The sequence below is a fragment of the Cricetulus griseus genome, chromosome 8 (genome assembly GCF_003668045.3).
Source record: "Cricetulus griseus strain 17A/GY chromosome 8, alternate assembly CriGri-PICRH-1.0, whole genome shotgun sequence".
Taxonomy (NCBI): Eukaryota; Metazoa; Chordata; class Mammalia; order Rodentia; family Cricetidae; genus Cricetulus; species Cricetulus griseus.
In genome coordinates, this window is record NC_048601.1 from 29,935,880 (window position 1) to 29,956,770 (window position 20,891).

A 20,891-nucleotide genomic window follows, 5' to 3' on the forward strand; every position below is an offset into this window, starting at 1 on the left:
TGCCATGCAGAAGAGTTGACTGGAGTGCCAGCAACTTGTTCTTCACCTCTCCTCATGGGGACTGGTGATTCCCCTTGCATATATGTCTACAAGCGGTTTTCTGCAGGATGGATGCTCTTCTGACCCTGCTGAAGAATGGGATGGCTGTAGCTCAGATCCCACAAGTGATGCTTAGAAAGCACGGAGTAAATGGCATCTTAAAATGCCCATTTGTGTTTTAAAGGCTCTGAAAAGCCCCTCAGTGCTAGATCTTTGTGATTGTTTGAATGACAATGTCCCCCATAGGCTTGGGCATTTGGACATTTGGTACCAGTTGGTGGCACTTTTGGGAGAGGTTTAGATAGTACAGCTGTGCTGGAGGATGTATTTCACTGGGCACCGGCTGTGAGAGTAAAAGCCTCGATGTGTTTGCTATTGTTTTCCTCTCTGCATTATGTTTTCATTGTGTTCAAAATTGTGATCTCTGAGTTTCCTGCTCCTTGTTGCTTGCTGCCATGTCTCCCTGCCATGATGGACTGTAACTCTCTGGAACTGTAATACCAAATTAACTCTTTCTTCTCCAAGTTGTCTTGGCCATGGTGTTTTATCAGCAGCAGATGAGTAACCAATCCAGTCTGTTTTCTTTTATGTGAGGAAAATTCAAGAACCTTTAGGGAAATGAGTAGTGGTTGGATATGTGTCCACTTGTGTGAGTAGGCATTTTGTCTGGTGGTGGTGTGGTAATGGTGTGTGTATATATGGTATATGACTTGCTTATTTTTGTACAGTTTCTGTCTTGGGATTGAGAATTTCCATGCTTTGCTCATGTTTCTCATTCAGCTATCATTGCAGCCATGTCAATAACTTACATGAGAAAGTGTTATGGTCCCAGAAGCAGTAACACTGTAGTTTGTTACTGGTGTTTGAGTGAGTGATGTTTTTGGTTCTGTGATTTTTTTGGGGGTGGGGGGGGTGGGTCGTCTAATTTAAGGTAGAGATGAGTTCTATATGTTTTGAAAACACCAAGTGTACATTTGTAAAACCTTGGAAACAGGCATCATCAAACCCAGAGCCATGAAGGACAGCACTAGGTACTTTACAGTTTTGCTTCAGTCGTCATGGAGCTAGGTTGCGGACCTCCAGATATAAACGAAATGCACTGCCATGATGAATTTTCTAACATACATGATCACACATGGCTATCACAAGCAGCCCTTCTGTCACCAAGTAGCCTTTGAAAGGTATTTTGGATCAGAAGCTAAAGCCCCTGACACTGCTGGGATTTGAAAAGGCTGCACCTTTCAAAATGCATTATTAGCTCTCCACCAGCGATAACATATCTGAGACTAAGGAAAAGGCTTGCTTTGGGTTTCAATCCTGGTCACTTGACCCTGTTGCTTTGGGTCAGTGGTGAGGCAGCATCCTGACTGTATCAGGAGCTCATGGTGGCCAAGAGACCACACCTCCTTCAAGGCCACGTCCCCAACAACCTAACTTTCTCCTACTCATATCTGGGGATCCAGCCTTGAACACATGGGATTTTGAGACTCTTAGCTGAACCATAGCATTTGTTGTTCTTTACTGTCTATTTTATAACCACTGTTTGTAAGTATTCAAAGCAGAATGAGGCATTTCCAGAGTTAGCTCTTCAGAGGCATGTCATCCTGCTTTGTGCCATTCTCCAGCATCTCAGCGGAGTCTGGCAGTGGCTTTGTGGATGTTTTAAACATCATTAGGAGGTTAGCTGGAAGAATGCCCTCGTTTCCCTCTGAGCACACCCAGGCTAGTCTCTGCAGTTAAAGTTTCCCTCTGTTCCTGTGCCCATCCCGCTTTCTTTTGTAGGAAACACCAACTGACCAGAAGTCATAGATGTCTAGGGGTTTGTTCAGAGTTTCGGGGGGGAATGAATTGCAGGAAATAGGTGACAGTTTTTCCTTACACAAAATAGAAAGCATCTAATGTCAAAGATAGGTTTCAAGTGGAGAAACTGAGATGTCAGCCAGGTAAAGTTTCTATTTATAAGAGGCAAACTTTTTTTTTTTTTTGAGACAGTGTTTCTCTGTGTTAGCACCTCTGGCTGTCCTGGAACTTACTGTGTAGACCAGGCTGGCCTGAAACTCACAGAGATCCTCTTGCCTCTGCCTCCTGAGTGCTAGGATTAAAGGTGTGTGCCCCTGCATCCAGCTAAGAGGCAAGCATTTTAAAAACACCAATGAGAATAATGTCTGATACAGAGGTAACTGTCATGGTAACTCCACAGGGGAGTTGGGGCTACAGTTTAATGAGGTAATAAGAGGCCTGGATCCCACGCTTTGAAGCATCAAATATCACATCATCACTTCTGCCATTGCTACTTGAGGTGTCTCTTCGGCAGTTTGGAAGGTTGGATACAGATAGGATCAATCCCAATATTGATCAGTTTGAAAGTGGCAGTGGCATGAATCTGCCAGGCTCTCCTGGAAGTGCCTTGACCACAGAATTTTGATGCCCCTGCAATATATTTAACTGGGAACTAGGGTCAGGCATAGAAATATGCATCTAGCCCCAGCCTATTGGGTAGTTCTGCTGATGGTCCTGGGAAAGCATTGCACTAAGCATGGAAGAGAAGCTTTGTAAGGAAAAAGGCAGAAAATACCCATGAATTGGTTAGAGTTTACCAAGAACTATTTTGGCTTTACACAGGAGAGCTGAGGTCATGGTCACTCTGAGTTCACTGGACCCTAGCTCTTTAGGAACTCGCCTGTCTGCCCCTTGCAGATGGTCACACTGAGTGCTCCTGTGTTCAGAAAATCTTAGGATCAGAAAGCTCACTTTGGACTGCAGAGGCCATCCTTCCTGGCAGTGCCACATCCCTGTGTCACTGACTGTCACACCTCAGTGTTACTGACTGCAGAAGCTGCATTCGCTCTGCCAGCTTTTCCTGAAAGTCTCCCTGACAATGCTTATTGAAACAGTTCCCCTGCTACCATGTTCCTAAATTGTTGCAGCCGTGACATGAGGTCCATGGGAATTGGACTAATGAAGAAATAAGGCAAAAGTGAAATGTTTTGCTTTGGGATGCTCTAGAGTCTATTAGCATCTGGCAAATTAAATGGGTGAATGGTTTGCAGCCACAGGCTCTGCTATGACATGATGAGTTCTCTGGGTCTCTAGTCTCTCTATGCTGTTAACCTCAAGGGTCGAGCTGATTGTCCATTTCACTTGAGTCATGCTTTCTAGGGACAATGGTAGCATCCATAGCACCCTCCAGCCCAAGCCCCATCCTGCTGGCAGAGTGTATGCTTCTGCAGTCAGTGACACTGAGGTGTGACAGTCAGTGACACTGGGATGTGGCACTGCCAGGAAGGACTGCTTTGGGAAGGTGGCTGAGATGCGGGGACATTTATGGGGGGTGTCTTTATCATTAATTATCCAAAGTTTTACCACCCAAATATTAGGTGGTGGGAATTTAGAAATGGCCACTGTGACTAACCTGTCAAGAAACAGGGGCAGTAGGATAATGGGAAAGTTCTTTACTCCTAAGGTAAAGACGGCATAACTAGTAATGAAGGAAAAGGTAGCTTGCAGGATGGGAGAATGTTTTCACAGATGTCTGAGAAAGGGACTGTTCAGAATATATATAGAACTCTGAACACTCATGGACACAGCCAGAGGGTTGGAGAGGTGCCTCAGGCAGTGGTTAAGAGCACTGGCTGCTTTTGCAAAGGGACCTGGGCTTAGTTCCCAGCACTTACATAGTGACCCAGAACCATCTTAACTACAGTTCCAGTAGATCCCTCTTCTGGCTTCTGTGAGTACTGCATACATGGGTAGCGTGTGCACAGGCAGAACACTCACACACAAACAGTAATAAAATCTAAAACCAGATGATGTTAGTTATTGCACAACTTTGAGGATACATAAGACACATTACATTGGCTCCCTTAACGGGTATATGATTCTCATTAAAGCAACTATAAAATTAAGATGTTTGGTATAGAACGTATTCAGCCATTCGGTAAGAATTGGAATGTTCTATGTGTATGTGTCTGTTTATGTTACAGTACTTGACTAATTAGCAACCTTACTGATGATGTCAGGTCATTCTTAGCTCAGGGCATTCTTACTTAGCTGATCTCTGTGCTGCTATCCTATTCTCAAGAAGTAGATGGCCTGGCATTGTTTATTTCACCACCAATATCGGCTGTTTCAGTGAGAAAGATTGTCATCATTCATGTTGAACATTGAGATCTCTATAGAGCATGCATGGTGTGTGTGCGTGCGCCGCATACTTGCACACATGGGGATAGTTGTGGGCTGGGGATGAGGAGAGAAGAAAGGTGGACTTACAGATGGAGTCTGCCAACAGGGCAGATTCACAGATGGCCACATACCATATGAGTGTCACGCCAGGCTCAGACATTCTTATTGGCTCCCTGTCGTTACTCTTAATTGAGGCTCAGCACATAAGGCGCCTCTTTGGAGATATGTGTGTTGAGACAGTATGTCTCTGGCTGTCCTGGAACTCTGGGTAGAGCAGGCTGGCCATGAGCTCACTGAGATCCTCCTGCCTCTGCCTCCCAAGTGCTGGTATTAAAGACATGCACCACCTGCCCAGATAAATGGCATCTCTTAAGTGGGAACGTAAGAGAGTTTTCACAATGGCAGGTTTGATTGGGAGCAAGAGGAGTGAGGAAACACAGCGACTAAACGTTCACATACAAGGTATGGTTGCCTCTGCACCCTTTGGCTTGCAGGGTCTGTTCACTGGCAGGGACCTGCTCTGTCACACCCCTCTGAGAGGCACACATATTGCAAATGTGGTCTTTTGAGTCAGGCCTAGGTGGCATTCCAGGTTTTCCTTAATCCAGAATGTGTGACCTTGGGTATGTTGTTGAGCCGCTTTGGTCTCCATTTACTCGAAATGAAAGTAGCAATAGAGCCTGCCTCATCACAAGTGGACGGACCAATAGTGCTTGCCTGACAGGACTCATGAAGTCAATATGCACGCATCAAGCCACTGTAGCACTTAACAGCTCTCAGCGTTTGGATGCTTCCTGTGGCCGAGTCTTCATTACAGGCACAGTGGGCTGCTCTCTTCTTTGCAACCTCAGCATGGGTCTTATTTTCCCTTAGTCCCTGTCAATCTCCTGCAAAGCCTCTAGGATGGCCAGAACTGCTGTTAAGATAGACTTGAGTATTAAAGTCAGTCCAGGGAGTCTGTTTTAGGGATGAGAGTGTGTGAGGATTTAAGGGTCCATCACACTTCTGCATCTGTAGCTCTTGGGGGCTGAGATGCTGAGGGTGGGTGGGAGGTATCTGCAGCTCTCAGCCGGCTTAGTTTTCTCATGCTCTGTGTCAGCTCTAGTGCAAAAGCTGATGGGCAGTCCCAGGCGAGGGCAGCACTCCTTATCAGACTGCTGGGGATGGAGACTTCCGACCACAACCACCCACTTCCCAGAGTTGACATGGCTTGAGCTACACACCGTAAGGCCTACAGAAAACTGCTGAGGTGGAATCGTGAGCACCTTCTGACATGCCAGCTTCTTCAAACTGTAATTGAATCTCAGTGTTTTTTTTTTTTTTTTTAAGAAGAAATTGCCGGCATGGAAGCAGTGCACTTCCCTCCTTTCTCCCTTCCAGGCAGAAAACACAGGAATCTAGGCTTGTCCTTATACTTGTGCTTTGTGTGGCCAGGGTGCAGATGTGTGGCTGCAGGAATGTCATCCAGTCCATTAAGCTGCTTGTGCTTGTGCTCCAGCCCTCTGCTGTGCGCTCAGGGCTCATTTCTGGACCTTTGAAGTGGCCGCCAGCCTTTCATCTTCCCTCATTTTCACTTAATGACAGCCTGGCCTTTGATCAGCCCAGTTTTCGTCTGTCTTTGGCTTCAGGCTTAGTCACTTGGAGGTAAGCAGAGACCTTAAATAGGCCTGAAAGTGCCCGGCTTTTATGAGCACAATGGCTACTTAACCTTCATATCTTAAGCAAATATACGGAAGGGGAGCTGGCCCTTCCTGGCCTCTCAGTGATAGCGTTTGCTTGCCGCTAGTGTAAACTGAAAAAGAGCCCTGAGTGTGGAGGGTAGAGAGAAACCAAGGGCCAACTGCATCCTACCACCACCACCCCCAGCCCCCCGGCCCCCAGTTTTAAGTTGCAGTTGCCCGTCCCCCACCCTGATCTTTATGTCTTCCTGGAAAGCTTATCTGCACGCTGGGGAAGATTGTGTCTGGAAGTGCACGCCATACTCGGTGTTTCTTTTCCAATGCTAGACTCTTTAGCTTATCATTGAATTGCCCATTGTTACAGGATGTGGCATGTATAAAATTCTCTTCCCTAAGACGTATATTTTGCATAGAAGTTTATGATTGTAAACTTTGAATTAATACTAAATTCTTGGAAATAATCTATATCCTTTCAAAAAACAACTCACAAATACAGTTCTATGGTGGAGCTTTGGCTACCATGTGTGAAACCTACATTCACCCCCAGCATCAAGTCACCAAATTACAACTTTGTGTGATTTTTTATTGTACTCTGCACCATTATATTTTAATCGTGTACAGTGTGTGTGTGTACGGTGTGTGTGTGTGTACAGTGTGTGTATGGTGTGTGTGTGTACGTTTGTACATAGTCTTTTCTCTTTCTCGACTTTTATATTTGTTCCAGGGATTGAACTTGGGCAGTCAGACTTGTATTGCTGGATAGCAAGCAACTTTACCTACTGAGGCGTCTCGCTACTGTACAATTATTTTATTTAAGATTTTACTTATTATTGTGTATATATGTGTGTAAAATATGGGTGACATATGCGTGCCATGACATGTGTGTGAAGATCAGAGGACATTTTAAAGCCTTCCACCTTTATGTGGGATCTGAGGATCAAGCCATCAGGCTCTTTCCTGACAGCTGCTTTTACATACAGAGCAATTTCCAGCCCCCTAATTCTTAATAGAAAATATTTATTCTTATTCATACATGGAATTAGTTGTCTGCACCTCATATAAATCTTCATTATACATTTTAATGCTTTATCCAGCTAGGAAGCATACTCTTATTTTTTTATTATTTTTAAATTTTTATTTAAGACATAGGACCTTGTTGTATGGCTTAGACTGCCATTGCCCTTACTCTGTGGTCCACGCTGCAGCAGTCCTTTTGCCTCAATTCCTAAATGCTGAGATACAGGCAAGAGCCATTACAGGTCACAGGGAAGTCTTTACACAGCCCTTGACATGGAAACTAGGTCTGTTCAGTTTATAGAGAGAGAATGAGGGGCTGAGGCAGAGGCAGAGGCAGAGGCAGAGACAGGTGAATCTCTGTGAATTTGACGCCAGCTTGGTCTTCAGAGTTAGTTCCAGGACAGCTAGGACTGTCAAACAGAGAAACCCTGTCTCGAAAAACCAAAAACAACACAAAAACTTTCTAGAACACTTCTGCCCAGGACTGAGGGTAAGGATGGGGAGGGTGAGATCAGTATGTCACTCATTTGCCTGAACTCTGTAGACCACTTACTCAGCATACAAAAGTCATGATCACTTGCTGTATTCCAGACAGTGTAAGCGAGCCCCAGCTTGTGCTGGGCCTTCATCTCTCCATGTCCAAAGGAGAGCAGTTTTAGGACTCCTTGGATGGAATCAGTTCTGGATGGCAGTACGTGCCAGCACAGTGCTTTGAGAGTGGCTGGCCTGGTGTTTTGTTTGGAGTCCTGATGTGAATGGACTCTGTGCATTTTCAGTAGCTACAGTTTCTAAAAAAAAAAAAAAAAAAAAAAAAAAAATACTTTAGATCCACACTTGGTTTGAATGTAGGTCATGGCTAGGGAGGGTGGAGGGCCCACTGTGTGTTTTCCTTTTGTTGTCTTTTAATGTCACATCCTGCGCAGAGTTGCACTGGGAAGTACCCAGGAGTGCTGTTTCATGTGGTTTCCTGAATTGCCACAGAAGTGGATGGTGATGGTGCCACGGCTGTGCAGGAGAGTGTCACTGACATTCTTAGGCTGTTTTTGATAAAGTGGTGATGAATTTAGTGACGTAGGACTAATTCCAAGATACTTTCAGAAACTATGCAGTTACTTCTAGGGGGAAACATTTTAAAATTTAGGCAGGATGAGCCAGAGCCTGGGAAATAACCCTGAAGATTGACAAGTGGGATTGTGTATAATTGGCTTCTGCACAGCAAAAGATGGATGTCAGCCGAGTGAAGGGGCAACTGACAGAAATGGGGGGGGGACCTATTTGCCAGCTGAACACCAGGCAGGGGATTAGTATCTAGAATATATAAAGAGTTGCCATCAAACCCCCAAAACTCCATTAATAAATGGGGTCCTGAACTAGATAGGTAGCTTTTAAAAAGAGAATCACAAATCACTAATAAACACGTTTAAGCATCTTGAACACTGTTGGAGAAATGTGAATTAAAACTACTCTGAGATTCCATCTCATCTTAGTCAGGATGGCTAAAACCAAGAAAACAAATGACAACAAATGCTGGAGAGGACATAGGGGGAAAGGGACTGTATTTAGTGCTGGTGGGAGTACAAACTGCTGCTACCACTATGGAAATCAATGTAGAGCGTTCCCAAAAGGTTGAAACTAGACCTGCTATATGACTCAGCTATACTGCCCTAGGCATGCCCAAAGGACAAGTGTCCTCATTACAGAGACACTTACACATATTCATGTTCATTGCTGTTGTAGTCACAGTTGCCAGGACAATGGAGCCAGCCTAGATGTCCATCAATAGATGAGTAGATACAGGACAGGCATATGCATGGTAGAATTTTATTCAGCTTTGAAAAATGAAATTTGCAGACATGGGTAGGTCTGGAAGTGACTGCAGAGTGAAGTAACTCATTCAGAAAAATCATTATGGCATGTTTTCTCTCACGTGGACACTAAATTTTCATGTATGTGTGAATGTCGTAAGTGTCCGCCATGAAGCTATGAGGGAGACTATGGGGGCTGGGGGGGAGGGAAAGAGCCTGGTATTGGTGGGATTGGATGCAAGGGGGAGATGACATCACTGAATAGGACTTCAGAGAGATTTTTGGGATCCTGAAGGCATGTTCTCCACTGATTTGTGGAGATCCTGTTAGGCTTTGCTTGCCAAAGGTCACACCTCTCAACACTGTCATACTGGGGGCCAATCTTCCAACCTGGAAACCTTGGGAGACAAACCTTGGGGCTCTATAGGTTTACATTGTCTCTGTCTCAGGTGTGGAGAATTCCCAGGTCACACCACTGGCTCTGGAGATCACTTGGAGTACTCATTAACCCCTGCTTATGCTCAGGGTGTCCCTGGCCTTTTCTGTTAGTTGGAAGAAGCAGCCAACAGAGCCGGAAATTAGTGTTGTCACTGGGCTCCTTGGTGCCATGCTCTTGTCCTCAGTGGGACTGTGTCAGCTGACAGCACTGTAGACTACCTATTTGAGGCAGGGAAGCTTTTTCTGAGTTCTCAGATTCTCATGGGAAATGAAGAAAGGGAGGCCCAAGGAATGGAGTGACCACTGTGACCACACTTCTCCATTTCAGAGTCTACTTTGTACTTGCCCTTGTCTCTGGACCAGGATGAATGAGAAGCCCAATGCCCCAGAGGCAGCCTGACCACCTGTGCAGTGACACTCACGTTAGGTGCTATTTGGCTGGTCACTGTCCCATCCCAGGACATGGGAGAAAAGAAAGTTTGGGTTTCTAGTCTCTCTGTTTTCCCCCAGTGGTCAATGATGTACTTCAAGTTGCCATCCTCCCAGGACCTGTAACCACCTCAGATGCTAGCCTAGGCCTTTGTGTGTGGTAGAAGGGCTTGCTGAGCAGCTCTGTGGCATTTCAACAAAACACTGACAATTAGAGAAGGCCGTAGTGTTTCCTCTCCACCTGACCATGGTACGTCCTGACCCTCAGAAGCCAGCTCTTGTGGAGAAGAGGTCTGAGAAGGGCTTTGCTGCTTATACCCATTCAGTAGCACTTTGTAAACATTGGGAAATGGAGTCTGACTCCAGAACCTTCTGCAGATAGTTTTCTTCCTTAGTTCCCCTCCTCATAATCAGCAATATGTTACCAGTGTGGACGTGCAAGCCAGTCTAGATAGAAAAGGTTACCGATGGTCACAGAGCCTCCTCTGTTGAGGAAGGCTCAGTGTACTGATATTGAAGGGTCCTGAGCCACCTTTGTCTTGTTGGCACTTGTGGCCATGGCTGGATACATGATACATTGTACCACTGCCAAATGTTCTTTGCAGAAAGTCCCAAACAGACTTGTCCACCAGGGCACTCCACTGCCTCACTCTACCAAGGACGCTCTGAGCAGGGAAGGGAGGACCCGGATGATAGAAGAAGCGAGGATTGAAAAGCAGAGGCGTCAACAGGTGTTTGGTTATTTTGAATCCGGTTAAGATTTATGAAGCCCAAACTCAGTTTTAGGGCTAGACTCCACTCCAGTTTTGTAAACTGGATTGTAACTCAGTACGGAACTGAGCTTGAGGGTGGGAAAGTTTAGTAACCATTAAAGGTTTGTGCATGCATGGTGACCCAAAACAAACCTAAAGCATGCAGACTTTGAGGTGTCTCTGGTTATGCTTATCCACATCACATCATGTGAATTCAGAACCTTGGTTCTGAGCATACAATGAGCATATTCCATCACACATGCATAAGGTCAGCAAGTTCTGGAAGACATCTTGGCTCAGTCTGATTGTTAGGGTCCTTAGGCTTCTTACTACACATACCAAGATTTCTGCTCTTGTGGGAACTAATTACAGAAAACAAAAATTTTTAACATTTTCCTGCCATCATTCTTTAGCATGTATTAAAGTAGTATCTCGGCTAGAGAGACAGCTCAGTGGTTAGAAGTGTGTACTTCTCTTTCCTGCAGAGGACCAGAGTCCAATCCCCATCCCACACCCTTTCTGGCCTCCATGGGCACTGCACGCACATGGGGCACAGACACAAAGCGCCCATATACATAAAATGAAAAATTATATATTTTTAAAATTACTATCTCTCTGCCATTAGCTCCTGCTTGAATTACTGACTTGAATTTTATGTAAAATAGTTCAATAAAATTAATTTGGGATTTGGACAGAGTTTCTAACACTTTCTGAAGTGGCTCCAAACAAACTTTTCTCTTTTCCATCTTTTTTGTTTGTTTTTGAGACAAGAGTATCTCTCTGTAATCCTGGCTGTTCTGGAACTTGCTCTGTAGGCCAGGCTGGCCCTGAACTCACAGAGATCCTCTGCCTCTTCTGCCTCCTGAGTGCTGGGATTAAAGGCATGCACCACCAACACCCGGCTCCATTTTGTACTACATATTTATGCAAAACAGCACATTCTCAGCGCTGAGATTATAAAATGAAAATACTGATCAACCCCAAAAGATGCTGAAGAATAGTCAGTCAAGATTTAATTTAAATGAGAGGTACATCCATCCCGTTAGTGTGCAACTTACTTTCATTTTTAATAAATGGTAGAATATGGATGCCAAAGAATTGTTCTACATTTTGTGGGGGGGTGTTGTTTAAGACAGGATTTCTCTGTGTAGTCCTGGAACTCTTTTTGTAGATCAGGATGGCCTCAAACTCTCAGACATCCATCTGCCTCTGCCTCCTGAGCACTAGGATTAAAGGTGTGCACCCCCATGCTTGGTTTACAATACATTTCTTAATGATCACTATCCATAAGTATTTGATTTTTATACTTAATTTATACATGCATATACTTGGGTCATGTAAAAGTTTCTTGGACCAAAAGAGTGTGTGAGTGAAAAGTCTAAAAAATTCTAGGGCTGCAGAAATGGGCCAATGGTTATAGCACTAACTGCTCTTGCAGAGGACTGGAGTTCTGTTCCTAGCACCCAGGCCAGGTGGCTCATGACCGTGTAACGCTGGTCCCAGGAATCTGATGGCTCTTCTAGCCTCTATAGGCAGCTGAATGCATGTGCTTGGCAGTCAGTCATTTGTACACACACACACACACACACACACACACACACACACACACAAACTAGAATGCAAGCAAGCTCTGCCCTAGACAGCCTTTTCTACATGTTCATGCTACCATGTTTCCATGGGGGACCTCCCTTTGTGGTACAGTAACAGAGAGGACATTAAGAGCCTCTTGGTGGCAGTCCCACCCAAGACACACCGTTATGCACTTCTGGAGTCACTGGTATAAAGGAGAGGGCAAGGTCGTTATCGTCACTCCAGGGACTACAGATAGTTTTACATAGTATGGACTTGTTGCCTCAGCTAATGGCAGTGTCTGGGTATGAGTGTAGCAGCAGCTCTGTATTCAGGGAATTTTAGTACCTTTTGATATTAACCTTTCTCCTTGGTGTTTAAAGATGACTTTAGTGCAATGGATGTTGAGAACTATAAGTCTCATTTCTGTTTTTTTTTTTTTTTTTAAGATTTTTGATGCTGTGTGTGTGTGTGTGTGTGTGTGTGTGTGTGTGTGTGTGTGTGTGTGTGTGTGTACATGCAGTGCCTGAAGAGGCCAGAAGAGGGCATCTTATCTCTTGGACCTGAAGTTACAGGTGGTTGTGAGCCACCCAACATGGGTTTTGGGAACTGAACTCTGGAAGAACAGGAAGTGCTCTTAACCACAGTGCCACAATCTCTCCTTCCCCTTGTTGAGATTAAACAAAAACAAACACTGTTGTCTTCTATCCTTTGTGAAATTTTAGATACTTAAAACAGAGTGAGACTGTGGACATTTTCTGGACCAGCAATGCTCTGTGGGACCAGGTCACACCTGGAGTTCCTCTATTACTAACTTCTGAATGGAGTCTGAACTCTACCCTTCTCCTCCATCTGCAGACAGCCAGAGAGTCTCTGAGAAGTCTAGGGCTCAGAGCCCTCATGGTTCCATGCTTCTTGAGCTTGGTGCATCTGGGTTTGGGGTATGGTGTGCATCTCTGCTTTTCCTGGTGCTTCGGTAGGGGGCCCATTTTTCTCCTCCTGGCCTGGGTGGTCCTTGTCTGAAAGTGGCCTCAGTGCTATAGGCTGCCCTCAGCTCAGCCAGGCCACCAGGCTCTCCATCCAGCTGAGGCTCAAGAGATGGGCCATCTTGTTGACATGATGCCTGTGTCGGTCTGTCAGGTCCCCTGTGGCCTGCTATACAGGTGGTAATTTCTGCAGGTGGTCTCAATGTAGCTCAGCAACCGAGGCCTGCTCAGGGCTGGATCCTACATGGCCACAATGGCTTGGCTGGCTGGGAAGGCTCAGCCTCCTGGTTCTGAGATCTGGCTCTGAACACTGGGGGCTGAGGCTCTGAGCAGCAATATGAAAGGTGCTTTTTGTTACAAGTGGAGGGCTGGAGGACAAGGGCTTGGTCACTGAGCTGTAGAAGTGTGGGCCAGCCTTGTGCTAGGCCCGACAGTGTGTCACATCTTTTATCTTTACTGGCTGGCATGGTTCTGCTCACTGAGTTGCCCAACAGCCCTTCTTTCAAAAACAAAAAAGTGAACAGGATGCCACAGCTGAACTGTTGAAGAGAGGCCGATTTCACTGTACCTTTTCCCCAGCTGTTCATCTCTGTGATGGAGATTCATTATTTAAAAGAAAATAAATGTGCCTCAGCTGCCTGGGCCCCCACCCCACACGGCCCTGGGCCTATGAGAGAGTTGTGCAATGTTGAAGGGCAGATCTTGTACTGGGGTGCCTTCCCTCCCACCGAGACAGTGACATCAGCCTGGTCACCATGGCTGTGGTCAGACTGGAGACAGCTGCCAAGTGGCTGGTGTGTGGGGGGTGTGGTTTGATGTTTTGACTTTAGGTTCAAACATGGCGCAGGGCTGTGGGGGAAGGGAAGGAGAACAATAAACTATGGGGCAAGTTGAAGGTTTGTTGTTGAAAGCTGGCACATCTGGCTGTGGTGGCACACTCCTGTAATCCCAGTTGAGGCTATGACAGGAAGAAGATGAGTTTGAGGCCAGCCTGGGCCACACGGTGAGACCCCGTCTCAACCAGCAAGCAAGTGAGCGAATACACACTGCTGTTTTGAAAGTTAAGGTCTATGTTTTGTTGACTGAAAAAGGTGAGAAAGCAGTAGCCATTGTCACTGTGTCCAGAAAGTGGAGTCTCAGAGTCCCTCAGGTGCAGAATTTCAGATGAGGCTGTACGCTGGTCTCCTCCTGCCCGTATGTTCCAATGTGCCTTTGATGTGACTGCTCATGACACGGCCGTGTCTTTCTCCTTCCCTGTTCATGCACATTTGTGCATGCAGTGCTAGCGACGGTCCGGGGCCTTGTGTGCCCTAGGGCAGTGCTTAGCCTTCAGCCCTTTCCTTCCTCTTAATTTTTTCCTTAAAATAAATATATGCTGATACTCATGAAACCCTTGGCCAAAAGAAATTTTGCTTATTTTTTAATCGGGGGACAATGTTTAAGGAGTGCTTCTGCTTCTGCCGCGAGTGGAAGTAGCAATTATATAGATTGCATTTGCATGTGGCTGGAGTTTTTCTTTAGGAATAGTGAGTGCTAGGGATGGAACTCGGGGTCTCATGTGTCCTATGCAGGTGCTCTGCCTCCAGCCCCTGCTGAAATCATTCAAACCCTCCTCTGCCACATAGAAGAGTATAGCAATTGAGCTGTTAAATATAAGCATTGCACAGCTTCTCCTGGGTGTGGGAGAGTGGACCAAAAGATGAGCAAAAAGGACCAGTCCGGTCACTATTGAGGATTGTTGCCCTTTAGCTTCAAGTTATGGAGGTGTTGGTCTGATAAGCAGAAGACATGCTTCCTGTCTGCAGCTCACCTGAGCAAACCATTCAATTCACTTCACCCTGGTCAAGTGTTACCTCATCTACCCTCATTTGCAGGGGACTCTGCAGTTCCTTCAGGGTCCTTAGTCCCCACTTCGTTCCTGGAAAATCCTCTGGCTGCCTCTGAAGCTCATTCCTGTGTGAACTTCAAATGGATCAAACACACCATCCTTTAAAGGCTGTCACAGCCTCGAGGCATGGAGCCAGTGCTTTCTCCCCCACTGGGTGACTGGCCTCTCTGTGGGTGACTTCCCAAGTGATGGGGCCTCTCGGTAGCTTCTGTCCTGAGGCCCTATAGCTGCTGTCCTGAATGACTGCTCCTTTTTTGGACCCCTTGGAACTTGTTGCTGTGGTGATTGTTTCCATAGCGATGTCTGTTGCCCCAGCAGGCAGCTGATGAAATGGCTCCTGAAACTCTGGGGTCTGGGCTGAGCCTGTGTCCTCCCCACTCCTTGGCCCCTGCCAGGGGTGTTGGGAAACACTGGGCACAGAGTGTGGACAGTGTAGGCTGTTTTATGTAGGTTGATTTGAAGGGGTAGTAATACTTCCTGGGGTCCCATGGGGTTCTTCGTCTGCTCACCAGAGTCTTAAAGGGACAGCTCTGCTCTATAAAGGAAGAAACAGGGCTGGGGAAGGAGCAAGAGGCAAGGGGGGGGGGGAGCTTGCACCTTCTCAAGGTCTGAGGAAGGACACTGCTTAACTTTGTTTTCTGACACCAAAAGTTAGCAGAAAGGAAACTGAGGCCCACCCAAATCAGCCAGAGTCTATGAGAGTGGCAGGCATGTTCAAGAGTTCCTGTTGAGCTACTCTGTACAATATGGAAAGTTCCAGTTTGCCCTGTGGCCAGAAGCCTTACAAGAAATCCTGCCAGGGGTGTATTACAGGTCACTGTATATTTGCAAGTTTATATCTTGCTTTCTAAACTGGCAGGGTTTTTGTTTTTCCTGGTGGGTACGCAGAAGGCCTTTCCCTCCCTCCTTCCCCCTAACAAAATCGCATTTGTCGCTTGTGACGCCTGTTTGACGGCCACACATTAGTGATGATCTGAAAGGAAGTGAGTGGTCACAAAGGTGGCTTTTCTTGGGTACCACAGTGCCTCAGATGAAGTTGACTTCATGCTAGTATGACTCTTACTTGTGACCGGTGGAAATAAGGTTGGTCAGGCCCCAGAAGCCAATGTGTACTGCCCAACAGAAGGGTTTCTCTGTGTGAAAGTTAGCCTGCCCACTCAAAGTAATTATAACTCTTGTTATAAATTTTAGAAGATACAAACCCCTTAGTATTTGAAAAGCCCTGTTTGTCTTGATTCACAACCAGGCATAAATTTATCTCTCAGCTCAAAGCCCCTGACAACAGCCCAGAAAGTCAGACCTGTCAAAGAAGATCTTTGACGGAGCCCTTGTGAGTGCCTAGCTGTGAAACACATTTTGAGAGTTGCTACTTGGGACTGGAGAGGGCTCAGTGGTTAAGAGTACTTGCTGCTCTTCCAGAGGTCCTGGGTTCTGTTCCCAGCACCCATGTTGGGCAGCTCACAACTGCCTGTAACTCCAACACCAGGGGATTCAACAGCCTATTCTGGCCTCCATGGGCATTGTGTACACATACACACACACACACACACACACACACACACACACACACACTTTTAAAAAATGTAAATATAAACAGCAAAATTAGCCTGTGAACAATGGTTTCATGCACTTTCTTAAAGGTGTAAGGTTGAATTCCTGAGACTCAAAGGACCTTCCTAGTTTTAATTTCCCTTTGGGGATTGCTCACAATCAGTTTTCCCCTCTCGGCTGTTTATAGCAACTTTTCAATTTAAACTCTACCCTAAAGAGTTAGTGCTGGCAAATCTCGTTGTTGTCAAATGTCCCCTGCTTGGCAGTGGCTGTATGCCCAGACCATGTTCTGAGAATGGCAGGCTGCCTGCTGTATTGCCAAAACTTTCCACAGAGAGAAGTTTTGCAAGGGGTGGGCGGGGGGCCAGGGAGCTAGGGGACCTCGGAGACCACAATGGGGGTGCTTTTCTTGCTGGTAATAACATCCCCATTCTCTTTGTGTAGGTGAAGCTTCTCTCAGGGGAGAACCCAGAATGCAGACCCTCCCAGTGGCCTCTGCTCTCAGCAGTCACCGCACAGGCCCACCCCCCATCAGCCCTAGCAAGAGGAAATTCAGCATGGAACCCGGGGACAAGGACCTCGACTGTGAAAATGATCATGTCTCCAAGATGAGCCGTATCTTCAGCCCCCACCTGTAAGTTCTGCCCCTTTGGGCTCATGCTTGCTCTAGGCTGGGCTTTGTTTTCTTTCACCTTTCTGCCCATATTGTCATTACGCTTTCATGAGTTATTGATAAAGGACATTGTTTATAAAAGATAGGTGGTGGTCATATGCCAGGAAGGTGTCAAGCTGACTTTAGTAACTGGTCCAGAGATGAAATCTTACTTCCTTTCAACTCCTACAATTTCTCCCTCTTGGAGGCCAGCAGCCCTTAAGACCTCCTGTGGGCATGGTCTGGAAAACCTGGTTTGGTGCACTCTCCTGGACATTATTCAAATTGATAGTGTTGTCTGTCTTTACACACCCAAGAAACGATGTGAGTACCTATGAAGCCGTGCGTGCGTGCGTGCGTGCGTGCGTGCGTGCGTGTGTCCATCCAGTACTGTGGCCTAGGGAGCACTCCTTTGCACCTGTGGCTGGTCACAGCTGGAATTACCTTGGAGCCATGGTAAGAGAGCCTCTCTTGGTGTCAGGAGACTGTAATTCTGATCCTTGATTGGCATTGGCGTGCTTTAGTGTCCTCTCTGTCCCTCATCCTTCCTTCCTTCCTTCCTTCCTTCCTTCCTTCCTTCCTTCCTTCCTTCCTTCCCTCCTTCCTTCCTTCCTTTCCTGTTAAGATTTTATTTATTTTTATGTGCATTGGTATTGTGCCCGAATGTATGTCAGTATGAAGGTGTCAGATTCACTGGAACTGGAGTTTCAGACAATTGTGAGCTGCCATATGGATGCTGGGAATTGGACCTGGGTCTTCTGAAAGAGCAACCAGTGCTCTTAATTGCTGAGCCATCTCTCCAGCCCATCTCCTAAACCCATTTCAACATGAAGGGGCTTAAGCTGAAGTTCTCTGAATCTGCCGTAATCTATCTAGCCCTGGCTAAGCAGCGAATGCCATTTTGCATTTGCAGGACTTGGTGAGCCCTGGATGTCTGAGCTGTGGCAGTTGTGTAGTCAGTCCGTGTCCCCAGGTGCAAATGAGTGGTTTGTAATCACTGGAATTGCCCCACAGACAGGGCTCAGTGGCACTGGCAGCAGGTGCAGCCCAGGGCCCCTCCTGTGGCCAGCGGTCTGCAGCTGGAGATGGCCCTGGCCTCTGCTGCCTCAACCCTCATCCTCACATTCCATGCATGCCAATCTGCCTGGTCTGCTGTGTTCAGTCATGAGACACTGACAGAGGTATTTATCCTCAAATAAATCACTGTAGTGTTAGTCAGAGGCTGAGCCTGCAGTCTGGAGCCTGGAATTTGCTACACTCAGGAATCCGGCAGCGGAGGCTTGTGCAAAACAGCGCCCTCTCTCTCTCACTGCAGGGGCGGGGCTCAGATGGCTGCTCATTGCTGAGATGTCTGGCGTCCGTTCTTGTATTATTAGAGGCTCTCATTCTCTTCCATCCAAATTTCCCAAACCCAAATGAGAGACTTTTGATTCTTTGTTTTCTTTTTTGAAGGGAGGGGAGGGGAAGAAGAGGCAGGTTGGGGATATGCTCTAGCTGAAGTCCTCATTCTGTGACTGGTAAGTTGTTGAGGTATGGTCCTGGTTCTTCCAGACCCAGTGTCCTTACTGTAAGGTGGCAATGAGCAGGTTAGCAGATAGAGAATCGCAGGGTTAAAACAGATAAAGATGCACTCGGTGGAAGTGGAAACTATAGCTTTTATCATTAATAGCCTCAGTTTTCAGATACTGGCTGTGATGACAGCAGAGGACAAGAGAGAGTGGTGTTGGGTGTTGGAGAATGTGTGTGTGTCTTTGGGTGCCCTGGTTCAGATGCCACCACCTTTATGCCCCACAAGGCAGTGATTATGCTTTCTTGTTAGGTTCTTTAAACACTTAGTTCAGTAAGCCTGGTGGAGTCAGTGCTCCACTTTCTTTGTTTCTTTGAGGCTGGATCTTATATGGTCCAGACCATCCTTGAACTCACTAGATAGCGATGGCTAGCCTTGAACTTCTAATCCTCCTGCCTCTGCCTCCCCAGTACAGGGATTATAGACAAGTACCACCACACCTGACTGTAGTTATCAATGTTAGAGTGTTAAAACACTTGAAAAATAGTTTTGTAACTTCTTGGTGATTAAAAACAAGAGCTTGAAATACTGGTCTATGATGACACTCTAAATAGCTTTAAGCCTACACGGTAGTATTGTGAGGGCTGGGAGTGCTGCTCCGTGCATGGCAGATTCTGCCTCGGTGTACAAGGTCCTCTGCTTATCCCACAGCACTGGCGAAATGAGAAACATCAGATTTGGTGGGCAGCTCCCAATTAGTATCGTTATGGGAATTTTAAGGAAAGTAGAAAGTGTGCCCAGTCATTCTGTCAGACTCTCCGGGCTCCTGATAGCTAAGAGGCTCCCCCCCCCTTTTTTTTTAGTGTATTAAAATACACATATCATAAACTCTGTGTGCATGTTCGTATGTATGCATTCATATGGATGGGTGCAGGTGCACACACATGTAGGTATGTGTGGAGGCCAGAGATTGACATTGGGTGTTTCCCCCTAGTGACTCCTCCAGCACTTGGTCCCTTGTCACCTGAGTCATTTGAATCCAGTTAATTTTCTCACCAGACTGGTGACCCCAGGAAGACAGTTGTTTGTTAAGAGAAGGGCTGAGAGGATGGCTGCTGGGGAGTTGGGAGGAGCTGGGTGGGGGTGGGATTGCGGAAGGGTCAGTGAGTGGCTTTGGTGTGGCTGTCTTGTGGGGAAGGAAGTGTCCACTTTTCTTCTTTTTGCTTAATACACTGACCCATGTGTTCTCCTTTAGCCCCTCCTTTGCTTTCTGACCCCGATTCAGGCCTCCACTACTGTTGAATACTCTACTTAGCTCCTGTTTCTAGACTACTTGCCCATTACCCTGGTTTTACGGCCACCTGTGTAGAAAACTCTGGTTCCTCTTAATGGAGAGCGGTGGTCACAAGCCCAGCACTGGGTACTATGTGTCACATGGTGATTTATTCTTACTATGGTGTCTCCTGAGTCCTCTGATACTGTGGGCAACTAGCTACAGTCTGTGATACAAACTTAGAAACAAGAAACAATTTGGGGGTAGGGGGTGTGGCTTAGTGGCTGAGCATTTGTTTCCGTCCCCAGCGCCACAAAGTAAAAAGTTAAATTAAGAAAAATTGAGAGTTCATGTTCTCTGTTGCCCAAGCTACATTTTAAGTTCAGGAGCCACCATGACCAGCAGTGTTTATTGTGGGCAGCCAGCCCTAGAGCGTGGCCGTCTTCTCAGGGGTCCCTGCCTAGCACTGGAGAGTTCTGAGTTCCTGTGCAGTATTGCTGTTCTCGTCCCGCCCTACAGAGTTCTCCCTTTCCTCCCATCCCTCATCTAATGCTTCTCCCCAAGTGAGAATCACCCTTCAGATCCCAGCTCACCCTACAGGCCAGCCCCGCAGTGTGTGCTTCCAGGTTGCTCTGCCTATACCTGCCACTCTGAGAAGAACCCTAACAAGGCGTTTGATATGGTTGCAGGTCTCTTTTCATGTTCCTGTGACTATATACATTGTTGCCTCTTCCTGACCAGCCCTGTTTCAATTATTTGTTAATGTTTAGATTTTTCCCCCTTACCTTTGTTGATTTTTATTTTGTCTTTTTTTTTTTTTTTTTTTTTTTTTTTTTTTTGGTGAGACAGTGTTTCTCTGTTTAGCTCTAGTTATCCTAGAACTTGCTCTATAAACCAGCCTGGCCTCTAACTCAGAGATCTGCCTCTGCCTCCCGAGTGCTGGGATTAAAGGCATGCTCCACCAATGCCTGGCTCCCACTTTATCTAATCTTTAAGATGTTAACCTGCTTGTAGTAATAGCAGGGAAACAATATTAGAAAATACACTTTGAGGACTGGAGAGATGAATCAGTGATTAAGAGCACTGACTGCTCTTCCCAGAGGACCCAAGTTCGATTCCCAGCA

The 20,891-nt window shown here is 46.4% G+C and overlaps 1 protein-coding gene across 2 annotated transcripts in view; it reads left to right on the forward strand.

Moving 5' to 3' along the window:
• Vgll4 (vestigial like family member 4) overlaps nt 1-20,891 on the forward strand; it is a 60,890-nt gene that overhangs the window by 13,361 nt on the left and 26,638 nt on the right. Inside the window, exons 2-3 of one of the 2 annotated variants that reach the window (XM_027429140.2) lie at nt 243-247; nt 16,775-16,969. In XM_027429140.2, coding sequence (XP_027284941.1) covers nt 16,809-16,969 — 161 coding nt within the window. In that variant the 5' untranslated portion in view covers nt 243-247; nt 16,775-16,808. The remainder of the gene's footprint in view (nt 1-242; nt 248-16,774; nt 16,970-20,891) is intronic. The other variant, XM_027429137.2, reaches the window with a different exon arrangement.